The 12,755-nt window shown below is 35.3% G+C and overlaps 1 protein-coding gene across 3 annotated transcripts in view; it reads right to left on the minus strand.

Moving 5' to 3' along the window:
* The window catches only part of RIMS2 (regulating synaptic membrane exocytosis 2), a 340,994-nt gene that overhangs the window by 87,110 nt on the left and 241,129 nt on the right, over positions 1-12,755 (minus strand). The window contains exon 20 of one of the 3 annotated variants that reach the window (XM_009891808.1): positions 8,870-8,970. The exons of the other annotated variants lie outside the window; for them this stretch is intronic. Within the exon in view, the coding sequence (XP_009890110.1) occupies positions 8,870-8,970 (101 nt within the window). The remainder of the gene's footprint in view (positions 1-8,869; positions 8,971-12,755) is intronic. 3 annotated transcript variants of the gene reach the window in all.

Here is a 12,755-nt window from a genome sequence, read left to right on the forward strand (position 1 = left end):
AACATATTTTAAAGATTTTATATAGTTTGAAGAAAAAAGATATATCAGATAAATTTTACTGTAATAACACAAGTTGAACTTCACAACAAAATTCTGTATGTTTGGCTGTATGATAGATGAATTTTTTCCTCAACATAAACTGACTCTGGAAGAAATACAATTTCCAAACTTCTTTTCAGCATGGTACTTAAGGTTATTAGGTGAAAAATCTATATATATTCAAGGCAAAGATTCAGGACAAGATGTTCTTTTAGGGGAAAAAAAAAAAAGAGGTTTTGTTTATGCAGACTTTAACTTTATTTGATAATTTGGTCTAAAATTTAATTTTCTACTATCTTGGAATATTATTAGTAGAATAAGTTTGCTGCAATAATTTAACTATTCCACTTTTTGTATGACAAAAATGAACACCTTTTGGGCACATCATTACTCTGTTCAGAAGTAAGGATTAAATTTTCAGAACTGTTCTTTTTTTCTTATTATTTCCTGTTATTATTTGCTGATTCCAAACTGTCAGTGACATCTCTGATAAAACAATGATTTCCATCTGCAGGAGGAGGATAATATTCCTTCTGATGTATTACTAAAGGAAATATTCTATCATTTAACACTAAATCAATATTAATTCTTGTAAGCAAAGACTTCACCTCCAATGGATAACAGTCAGAAATACCACAGGTTAGAAGGGTCACAGAGATAATTTCATGGTTTAGTAACATTCTCACTAGAAGTGTTGCTGAAGGCATTAAGGCTTTACAAAAGAAAGACCTTCCTATGCTGGGACTCCAAGGTCCTGACCCTACTTTGATTAGCTCCATTGTGCAGAACCAGCTTTTACAGAATAATGGTGGTATGTTACATATCCATCCAAGTCCTTCATAAATACTACTTCCAATATGGATGCTTGAAGTCACAGTTATGTTCACTAAAATTAACTGCAAGAGATTACGTAGTTAAAATACTTAAAAAAAAAATAATGCAATGCCTTAGGGAAATCTGATAGAGATACGTAGCTTTTTTCTTGCATGACAGATGGCAAAAAAATTTCAGAACCACAAATCTGTTGTTTGGAAAAAGGTTGATAAACAGGAAAAATTTCCACTGATAACTTTGGGGCTGTTAGTAAAGAAAATCAACTCATTTAATAAAGCGAAGCATTCCCAGAGGCTGGACGGAAGGAAACTTCCACACTGCTAAAACCATTTCATAGGTCTCATCATTATGGCCAGAATTACAAATGAGAACAGTAAAACTCTGAGCTACTCCTCCATCTAGGGTACGCCCAGCTGAACCACGGGCAGCGGCTCTCGGTGGCAGTCTCAGGAGCCCCTTCTCAAGCTGCTGCAGCACAGGGGAGCGGGGCAGGGCAGGAGGCGTGGGAGGCAAGGGACCTGCAAGCTCTCCTGCCTCCGAGTCTGACAGCACTCGGTGGCCTCTGAACCATCCCCTGTGAAGCAGCAGACAAAGGCTGGGCTTCTTCGTTTTGAATCCTCCATGTTTAAGCAGGCTCCATGCAAGCACTGCACTGGGACTTCAGGTCTATCCTTTCCACATGGGTGCCACGCTGTACTTGATTTTTCAAGGTCAATAGCCAAGCAAATTGATCTAGCAAACATGTTTTCATCTAGCTGGAACCACTGCTATGTCCTTGTTATCTTTCGAACGTGAATAATGTCCTTTTTGCGCCTATTCTGCCTGCCACAGAATTAAGTAGCACAAACTGCAGTCTGGTGTGATACATATTACCATAGATCATTATTCTCATTTCTTGGAGCTCCCTGACTGTTGCAGCAATTCAATTAACTTTCTATATTCTCTATTTCTGAGTGCCACACTTTGGCACCCAGGTATTTAGTACGTATTTTCCAGTTAATTTTCTTTCTTGTTTTCTGTAGATTTTCTCATTTATTATCAGCATAACATCAGTTTCAGTACATCTTAGACAATTAATTCAAGTACAGTCACACTATTTTATACATTAATTGTTACTCAGTTCAATAGCATCCTGGAACTTTACAGCTTAAATTCAGATAAGAACTGTAAACAGAAATGATTGAGTTTACTATGAGAAGACAGCCGCTCTGAACCAAAATAGGCTAACAGTTTAGCAACTCACGTGCCTGTACAAAGCAGTTCTGAAAGAAAAAGATCTTCTATTACAAAAAAGATAAACAGATTTAAGATAAATTGCAGTGATTATTCTGGCTGGAAGTTGGTCAAAACAACACCCAGGTGATTTTAAAATGTGAATATTAATGGAATGGTTACAATTACTTTATTGAATCTGGCTTAGATAGAAATCTTTTGATATATATTTTGATGTATTTTTGATAGATATGTGTTTGATAAAATATTTTTTTCTTGAAAATATTTGCTTTTTGCAAAAGAATATTCAACTCATTGCCATAAAACTCAAGGCTTTGTGTTACACTTAGTATTTCTTGTGTTGTTTTAAATGAAAAAATGTAATTTTCTGCTATTGAAAATCCCTTTTTTCCTCAGTAAACTCTAATAACTAATGAACATTCAGAGCCAAAATAGACTGATAATTTTATTTTGTTACTTTCAGGAGTCATTTTTTCTCTTTGAGATTCGTTGTAAAATTATGAGGTACTTTAACAACTTTCTGCAATGTATTTAACCTCTGCTTTCTCGATATATGATTAGCAATAGAAGCTTACACAAAAACTAAGAAAATGGCTGACAACAGAAAGTACCTGGTGACAAATAAAGACAGCCAGTATCTGTCTACTTTCAGACACTTATATTTCAGCCATAATCATGATATCTGAATGCAGCATTTGTGTTAACAACAGCATTACATTTAGGAACACCCTAAATCCCTAAAGAAACATGGATACTCAAGGTTAAAAAATAAATTATAAAAGCATCAAAGCCAAAATAAATTAAAAGAGAGCTTGAATTAAATGAAAAAAAAAAACTGACAGCAACTGAAATCTTTTCTGAGAGTTTGCATATCATTGACTAAAGAAGACAATACTAGAAATCACACCAGTCCACATCTGTATTCAAAGTCACTGAATTACTTTTAACCCATCAGCAAAATACAGTTTGATAAAAACAGAAATGAAAGAAGAGATGTTTTCTGTATTACCATGTGTATAGAGCTCACTCCTAGAATTCTGAATTTATTTCATCTTGCTACATTTTTGAGTCTTACAATTGCACTTTAAATCCTGCATTTATAGGAACCAGAACTGCAACATCAGCAATTTATTCCACAAACGTTTTCTATTAAAAACACAATAAAATACTTGATTGAACATATAAATGCTATCAGCACTCCGGGCCAGAGAGATTCTCTCTGTCATTGAGCAGTAAAATTCTTAACATATCACAAATGAGCGTGATTGATTAGGTAACCAGAGCGCTCACAGGCTGTTGAGAGTGACAGGACCTCTCCTTCCAGACCAGACAGCTGGTTTAGCTATCAGGTTTCTTGTCCAAAAATACAATTACTGACTAGCCCATAGGAAAGAACAAAAGCCATGGAACAGGCAATAACTGAATAGTTTCCTCACATGGAAAATTCTTTCTTAGCCCAATTGGTTTTGGTTTATTTCCTGAAGCAAAGAGCTTATTGGTGTAGAGCTGGGGAAGGGGAACACGAAGGGACCCGAGAAAACTACGCACAGCTATTGCCATCTATAAGCCTATCAAATTCTGCTGGTTAGGCCTTCAGTTTTACCGGCATTTTATAGAAATTAATTGCATGGAATATTTGTGTGTCGTTATTATCTGTGTTAATTTTTGCCTTCTTAATTATTCTTCAGCATAGTTCCATAATAATTATTTTGTCTTTCCAAGTTTTATCCAGAAAACTTTAAAATTTAAACTGGTTTGTTAAGAAGAAATGTATACAAAACAGATTTCCAGTTTCTGCGCTGTTTTGAGGGCATATGGATATCTAACCTAGCTGCCATTTTTTATTCAATATTTTGAATATTTCTAATTGCATCCTTAAGAATAGAAGTTGTAAGAAACAATTATAGGATCAAAAAGGCATATTCATAATTATTATAAATTATCAAATTATTACTGGGCGTATCATGATCTTCCCAGAACTCCCAAACTCCAAGCTTAAATTTTCAAAAACAATTGCCAATTCGAAACGAATGTAAATCAACTACAGATTATATAGAGTAAGAATATCAAAGGTCTCATCATCCTATTAGACTGGATGTTTGTTCAACTCCTCCTCCGTAAGGGTTTCAAGAAGAAAAGTGACAAGCGTTTCTGCTAGCAATCTTCACTGCTCTGGGTACTGCTCTGTTTTGATTTTTAAGGAAGAGACAAGGGCACCCCCAAAACACCATTAAATCAAATGTTCCAATCAACAATACAGATCAAAGGATACCACATGCAGCTGTACCAATGACACAACTACTTAGTGCACGTTTCAGAGGGAAAAGGCAGTTCTTGGACACTTTTGCACATTGTGACAGGACTGAGTTAAGGAGATCTGCTTCTGATGTATTCAAACTCAACCTCTTCCAGTGTTACAGCTCTCATCTTCTGCATATTCTCTCACCCAGGTAACCCGTAAGGTAGTTTTGCACTACCCGTACGGTAGTGCAGCTTTTCAGTGCCTGCACGCTCCAAGGACATTTCAGCTGCAGCTACGCTACTCAAATAAACTGAGAATATGCTTAACTCTTCCACAGCTTAATTAGTCTTGGTCTTGCTAACAGGTTAGAAGATTGCAAATTAGCATGCTAGCATGCCTAAAACTACTAGACTCCTACATCAAACACAGACAGTTATGCTCCTATCTAAAACTTGAATTGTGGTTATTGATTAACAGAACTGCAGCATTACATACATCTGATGATGTAGAAAGTTTCAGTCTTATCATCGCTATGAATCATGGAAAGGTCTCTTTGTTGTCATTCATTATACTCCATTTGGTGTACTCTTTTATACATTTGGCTAAAAAATCTCACCACCAGTCCTGAAAAAATTCCGTTTTTATCTGGTCTTTTACCTCTTTTACCCCAAATTTTTTCCTTGTTGCTCTAATATACTATATTCCTAATTACTGCATTACTGACTATTACTAACTGCTGTATTATATAACTGGATTTCTCTGCCTTTTTGTAGGTCATTATTTTCTCCTAATAAAACAAATAAAATGAGCCTTATGATACTTCGAGGTTTAAATGTGTGTCAGCTAGTTGCCAGTCTCTGTTTTACCTTTGTTCCTAAAGAAAACAATCTTTTTTTCACTATTCTAACTCCTGTATGAATCCAGCCCCCGTTAGTTTGACATTCAACACTTTTAGTTACGCAGACCCTTTTGTAGTGGGTAACGTGGCCTGAGTTGATGGAATTCTCTCTTGATTCTACATTGATTTCACACCGATTGCAAACATTTCTAGGGCTCCACATACAAGAAGTATCTCCTTTCTTTTTTCTTAGTAGCAACAAAGCTTTTCAACTCTCCCTAGTCGATCCACCGGGTACACTGGAGTCACGGGGGCAAGGCGAGAGGAATTGCACGATTCCTCCCACCCTTTATCCTTCGTTTGTCAGCAGGGATTCTTGAATCTGAGCAGTGGTGGGAATGGCCAGGGGAAGGAGTTTCTCACCGAGCATAGCACTATCGATTTGTTTGTGAGAAAAGCTAATGGCAGCAGCACCAGGCAGGATGCAAGGCAGAGAGTTGTAGAGAGGTTTTAAGAGGTAGTTTGGGAATTGACTTCAAAAGCCAGATCAACCAAATTTGTCCAAAGTGAATCTTGGATGCTGCTCACTCAGCTTCTCTGGGCTCCCATCTTGGCCCTTCCCTCTCCACAGTGCAGTGTGATTAAACTCTTAAGAACTGAGATGCTTAATTTTTATGCAAAGCAAGAAATGATTCCTAGAAAGATTATTGAGGAAAATTACATCAATCAGGTCAGTGTTGCAGAGCCACACTATGGTAAGGGACTTTTTTTTCCTCTGGTGGAACACAATTCTGCTACTGCACTTCTTTTCTGTATTACCAGAACTCAGGTTTTCCTGCACGTCAGCTTCTAAAGCACTGAAATTCTGGCTTTAATCTACTAGTCTACTACAAGTCTACTAATACTCAATATTAAGAAATAAATAGTTGTTCCAATACCAGAAATACTTTTACCTCATCCTTAATGCCCAAAACGTTCTTCCTCATGTCTCTTTAGTTGCAAATATGTTTAAATGAAAATCAAATATATTGCTTGCTTTCCATATGTCTGTGCTGAAACCATACTTAAGCAACTTCTGCATTTAAGGAAACTCTTTTACAAGATATATTACTCAAACTCATGTGTAACAAATATTATTGAAGCAGAATACTTAGCTTTCCAAAAATAATGAGGCATATATATGACTAATAAAAATACAATCTGCAATTTTATCAATCATGAGGAAAAAAATATATTGGAAAATCAATTTCATATTTCAGCAGTTTCTAAGAATACAGATGTCTGGAAGCGAACTTTTCCCACAAGCTTCTTGATGTGTGACTATGCACCACAGAAGTGTATGTACCTTCCTCTAAAGCATTTAGTACTGACTTCCAGAGCTAGAACAAAATTAGAGAGGTACAATACAGGATGCCTATTTTAATATTTAATGTTATTTCTACTGTTAAACCTTTTGCTTTCTTAGCAAGGAAGGATTTTTTTTTCATAACTCAAAGTTATCGTGAGGGACATACAGTTGATGTTGACTTCCATTTAAAGAAAGAAATAGAACAGAAATGTAAAAGAAAATTCCATGTGCTAGCTTTCCTGAATGTTGCTTAGTCCCTACTTAATGACATTTTTCTCAGCCATGGCACACTTGACTGCCTCCTTGTGTCAGTTGACAGATTTAAAAAATCAAAATATACAGAACATGAGATTTCATTCAGCATCTGACATATGTGTTTCAGTTCATAATTCCAGAATAATTTTTGTAGAAACCAGGTAGTTAAATTGTATTTACTCACTTTCTGTCTCTAGATAATATAAGCACTTAATTAAGAGGAATTGAAGCAGTGGTAGTAAAAAAGTGAAGACCAAACTCTCATATGGCTTATGAAAGTTACTGTTCTCGTATGGCTTTAAAACTACGCAATTTTAAGAATGCATTTCAAATTAATACATGTATGTGAATACTCAATGTCTAGTTCCACAAGTTAATTGATAGAATAAATAACTCATTTTCAAATACTGAAACTACACTTTGGCAGAAGAGTAAATTAACTGTTTATTTCTGCAGACAATTTGTTTGATGTGTGCAATAAATAAACCACCATTTTCATAAAATAATTCCATTTATAATTTTCCTCTTTAATACATTCCAATAATACTGAAGGTAAAATTTTAATAAAAAAAATAAAAGATGTGTAGTGGGGCCCAATAATATGGTGTGGGTGAAATGGAAAAACAAGGGTAGGAAATGTTTCCCCAGGTAGTTATATTCTATCCAGCTCTTCACATGAGAGACCATTTATTCTCTTTACTCCATACTAATCCTACTTCTGACTCAAATTTCAGTTAAGCATTGAGGGAGCAAGAAAATTAGCAGAGTAAGTCTGTTTATACATAGAATACATGAAGCCATATTTCTGTGGTACATACAATCATAACTCTTGCGAGAAGGTCTGCTCACAGTATTATGTTCATATCTAAAAGTTAACACCTTTCAAAGCCGACAATATAGACACACGTGAAAATAATAATTGCCATAAATATCAACAGAAGACAAGCATCTAAACATGACAGTATATCAAGTCCCTCCTACATGTTAATAAAAATTCCTATGCCTTCCGTAGTAAAAACTACAGTTGCAAAATACCCATATAATCATGCAGCACATCTATAGAGTTTGAAAGTATTTTAAGCCATTTTAACAGTTTTCTTTTTGTTTCATCAATTCTAACTATTTTCACTAATAGTATTCTCCATTTTGTCATGGGCTTCACTACAGCTCTTCCTCTATTTCCTCACACTGAAATGTACATTCTAGAAAGTAATTATATCAAGTATATTAGTCTACATTATCTGCAGAACTAACAATTCTTAATAAATTTGATGATTTCTCTGTCTTCAAATAGCAAATGGCTCAGTTTACAGTATCTTTGCCAATCTTTGGAGCAAGGAACTGTATCCTGGAAATAAAAGTCTAAACCAGACTTCTCTTCCTCACTGAGCTTTTATAGGTCAGAAGTCTCGTGTTTCCCACGTACAATCTGACCTCAATTAATGAAGTTTTTTAGAGGACACTAAATTATTTTTGTATAATGGAAGTTTAAATTGAAAATATCTTGATTATTTTAATTAACACACTGTATATGACATGACCCTGTTCCAGATAGCAGGGAATTTCGGATAGTATATTTGGGGCTATACTACTATGAAACAATTCAGATCTTTGGCAAATTGCCACAGCTGAGGTGAAAGCTTCTCTTGATGTATAAAATACTTTTCCAAAAGCTAAACTGTCACTATTAAACTAAGTGACACAACACCTTCCAGTTTTCCATAGTTCAAGATAACCCTGTGTTCAACTACATGAAAGCCATGAACAGGTTTCAATAGCTCTCACAACATCTGTCACTCAAGAAACCCCTTTTCTTCCTTCTCTTTGAGCTTTTCATTGTTCATTCCAATGGATAATTACACTGCCACTTTTATTTGATTTAACATATCCTTCTTAAATTCTAATAATGAAGAACACTCTGTGTTAAGGGTTTTGCTGCATGTTTCCAATAATTTTATTACAGACACACAAGAAACTTTTACTAAAGAAATAACCTCCCAATCATCTATTACTTTCTAAAAGGATATTGGATATTTTAGTTTAGCATATTTTGTTGCTTTTCAAAACAAAACTCCCTTGCCTTAGAATGATAATCTTGTTCCAGCCTGGAATCTGATCCTGCTACCTGTTTGTACTTGCTCATTTTCATTTGGCGATTCCTCTCTTCTACATCCATTGCACCTATTAAGTTTAAAAAAAAAAAAGAAAGAAAATAAATACACAAGAATACACAAGCAGTCTTCAATTCCAAGTTTAAAGTTATGCTCATGGAAGTTTTAACAGAAAGAGGTGAAATCTTATTTACTTAAATTACAGTGTGTATAATTTTAGATTCTGAATTACGACTTTACAGAAAAACAAAAAAATTGCAAGAGGAGGCAAATAGTAGATAAATATTTCAGCAGAGTCTTAGTAAGCATTGCATCATCTACACAATTTAAATGAAACCAACTTTGTGGAAGAAACAAATGTAAATGGAACAGAATGTTTTCACAGAATAGAATTTTACTATTTCAAAAATATTCAAGAGAAACTGAGCCTTTTGTTTAAAAAAAAAGGAATGCAAAGACAAACTGCATATTTTGAGTGGAGATCCTGGTTCTTCGTTGGTTATAGTGTGATACCAGCATTTTTATACCAAGTTACTAATCAAGTAACAACAACAGGCTGGCAGAGCTTCTGTTTACCATTTGAGCATATTCTTAGTATGCTCAAAACAATTTAAAGATGTATAAAGGAATGTTAAAGAGCCACCCAGTGGCATCACTGTATTGCAGTCTAACGACACACAACTTCAAGAATGATTTCAGGATTCATTCTTTTTGGACCAAATATGTGATCAGTCTCAATTAGGGATGGGTTCTTAATATATGACTTGGGCAGCAGCTGGTTTCAGCCAACTGGTACTGTAACACCATAATTTACTATGTAAAATAATAAGGAAGTAAGTGCCAACGCTGAGGTAGAAGAGTAAGAAAGAAAGATGAGAGGAAGACAACAGCCCAGAATTAAAAAAAAAAAAAAAAATCAAACAAAATATAGTTATCTATTATACACACACAGGCTTGATTCTCTTCCATATTAACATGGTATAAATCAAGAGTAATCATTACCCACTGAATGCTAAAAACCATTCATTTTGACTGACATTTGTCTTAAACTTTCTATAATTTTAACACAAATGTTGTCTGGGATTAAAATTTCAGAATCCCTCTAGTCATAAATGGAAGTTTCTATAAATTATATATATTAAACAATCTGGAATTTTATTTATGGAACTGAGATGGGAAAATTAGATTCCAGTGTACTATATAAATCTGATTTAAACTCTCAACCTCAGTTCTAAGTCATAATCTAATAGTAAAGTCGGGCTTTGCACAGGGCCTCTGGAGGCCCTCTGAGCCTTGTATTTTCTTTCTTGACAGCAGTAATGGCAGTAGCACGTACGAAGAGAGAGACCTGCCAGCTAAATCTTGCCGCACTTTGTGGGAAATATGGAAGGAAGAAGGTTAGAGGAAAAAGGAAGGGAATAAGGCTAAACTGTACTGTAATCTATAAATCCTCTGGCTTCTGATTTTTTTATTCAAACTCATCTTTATTCCCTGCAAACAATGTGAATGGAAACCATTTATCAAAACTTTTAAGAGAAATTAAAATCAACAAAAATGAATTAAAAAAAAAAAAAGGTGTTTTATAGGGAGAAACAAAATGAAAAAGACAGCAAAGATCAAAATTCCTAAAATAAAATATAGCTAGTTTTTTCCTGTCACGCTTTTCCTCAACCATTATAAGCCCCAAAGCAATACCTGCCAATTTATCATTAAGATGCAGTGATTTTTTAAGGACCTAGTTTTAAAAGCTCTTAAGATACATTTTCTCTCTTGAAAACAAAAACTGCAAACTTGAAGATGATATTTTTCTTTTTTCAGTGACAGAAGTAATACGTAAGTGGTTTTGAAGTAAAACATTCTAACTTTCGCTTAAAGAAAGATATCATCTTTTGCTGAAATTGTAACATTCTGCAAATCCACTTGTCATTCTTCAATAACATAACAAAGAAGGTGTTTTTCACCAAAAGGTAAATTTTGTCAATTTTTCTTATGAAATCATCACATATGTTCTTTTTCCCCAGATATTCTGCCAAATTTCAGGAAATTACAGGAAATGATGAAATAACAGCTCTTGAGCATAAATTAGAAATTTCACAATCACTTGTGAAAATATTGTTATCTATGATCATTTGGCAAAGCGAAAATTAGGTTTCCAATTGCTCATGGTCTGTAAAACCACGCACTCTGGCACATGTGGTTGAGAGGGAAGTATAACACATAAGCCCTCTGTGTGAGTCCTCTGTAGCAAAATGTGCAAAATCGGCGGCACATTTTAGTCTCTAGAGAAAAACAAGACAGCAAAATTTAGAAAAAAAAAAAATTCGGTACCCATAAAAGCTTATTTAAAAAAAAATCTAATTTGCTATGTATTTTTGAAACTGCCTTTATCAAGTAAGTGAATTCAGTTATGCGCAAAAGAAGGGAATCCTGAGGGCAATAGAAAGTTCATACTGCAGAAGATCAGTTTTGGTTGTACTATGCATGGAGCTGACACGCAGAAAGAGTGCGCAGGGCTACCGGCTGCCGCAGGCTACTCTCTCAGTGTAGCTAAAGCCAGATGTAGCCGTGATCTGGATGGGAGTAGGAAAGGTTGACAGAGTGTCACAGCACTTCCTGTTCACACGGTCCAGCACGCACGCGTGTCGCACTAAGTGGTGAAAATTTGGGGCTATCATCATCTCCACTTCTGCTGGCAAATCTGTACTTAGCTGAAACCTATGCGTGAGAGTTCAAATGGAGCAGAAAGTACTTCCAGAGAGTTCAGTAACTATCCGGGTGCATTAGGAAGCTTCAGCTCCTAACATGATTTTGCTAACCAAGGCCGAACATCAGTCCTATAGTTAGGACTCCACCGTAATCTGGAGGTGTTTATGGAGTGTGTGTAGACAAATCAGAACTAACCTGAATCTAACTACTAGTTATCAATAGTGGTGACAATGCAGAAGCATGAGCTTTCACACCGGTAGCACAAGGCTGACTGAACCCTTGTGTTATTCAAGTCGTTAGCTAGAACACAGCCCTACACATTTTCAGGACTATAGAGACTGACACTAGAACAATTAAAGCTACTTCTGATATACTCTCATGTACTGCCATGAGGTACCAAAGTGTCTGCAACCAAATTTTGGCCAGGCAAAATCAGTACATTTGTACACTTCTGCCTTAACTTCCTTCCAGAATTTTGTTTCTAGACAGTAGTTGTGCCTCCAACAGAAACAGCCAATGAGACACTCAAACTTCAGCCACTGGAACACAAAAAATTAAAAAACACTGATGGAGGAACAAAGCCTGGCGTTGCTCACCAAACACAACTGGGTTCATTACACTGTAGGCAACATCTCAGAGTTTTGTTATTTTGAACAACTGTCTAACATTAAAAAACTCATGGCCTGAAGGTTAGCTCAGTGGGGTTTTCATGAGCACGGGGAAATTCCTGGCTGATAAAGAGCCACCCTTCTTTAGCTTTCTTCCCAATTCTCACCCTAATTTGACTCCCTTAAAAAAGCAGAGGACATACATTTGGGAAAGCCCTTTCTTAGTTTCCATTTCCTGGTGTCTAATTTGAAATCCCCTAAATACATCAAAATTGTGATCCAACTCTACGATACACATTTGTTTAAACATAATAGATCAAAGAACTTAAGGGCAAAAACATGAAAATATTTTGAATATGTTACCCTACCTGTATCCCCATTTTCTGGATCTGCTTTCTTTTCTTCTATAAACAAATGAAAGCAATATGTAAAACAAAAAGAGGGGGAGAGAGAAAATGCAGAAATAATAATAAAAGTAATATAAATCATGCATTATAAGGGAAAAATGAATAAAACCCAACAAATTAATTTAAATTGATGA

Source organism: Charadrius vociferus, unplaced genomic scaffold (assembly GCF_000708025.1).
Source record: "Charadrius vociferus isolate BGI_N301 unplaced genomic scaffold, ASM70802v2 scaffold15, whole genome shotgun sequence".
Lineage (NCBI taxonomy): Eukaryota > Metazoa > Chordata > Aves > Charadriiformes > Charadriidae > Charadrius > Charadrius vociferus.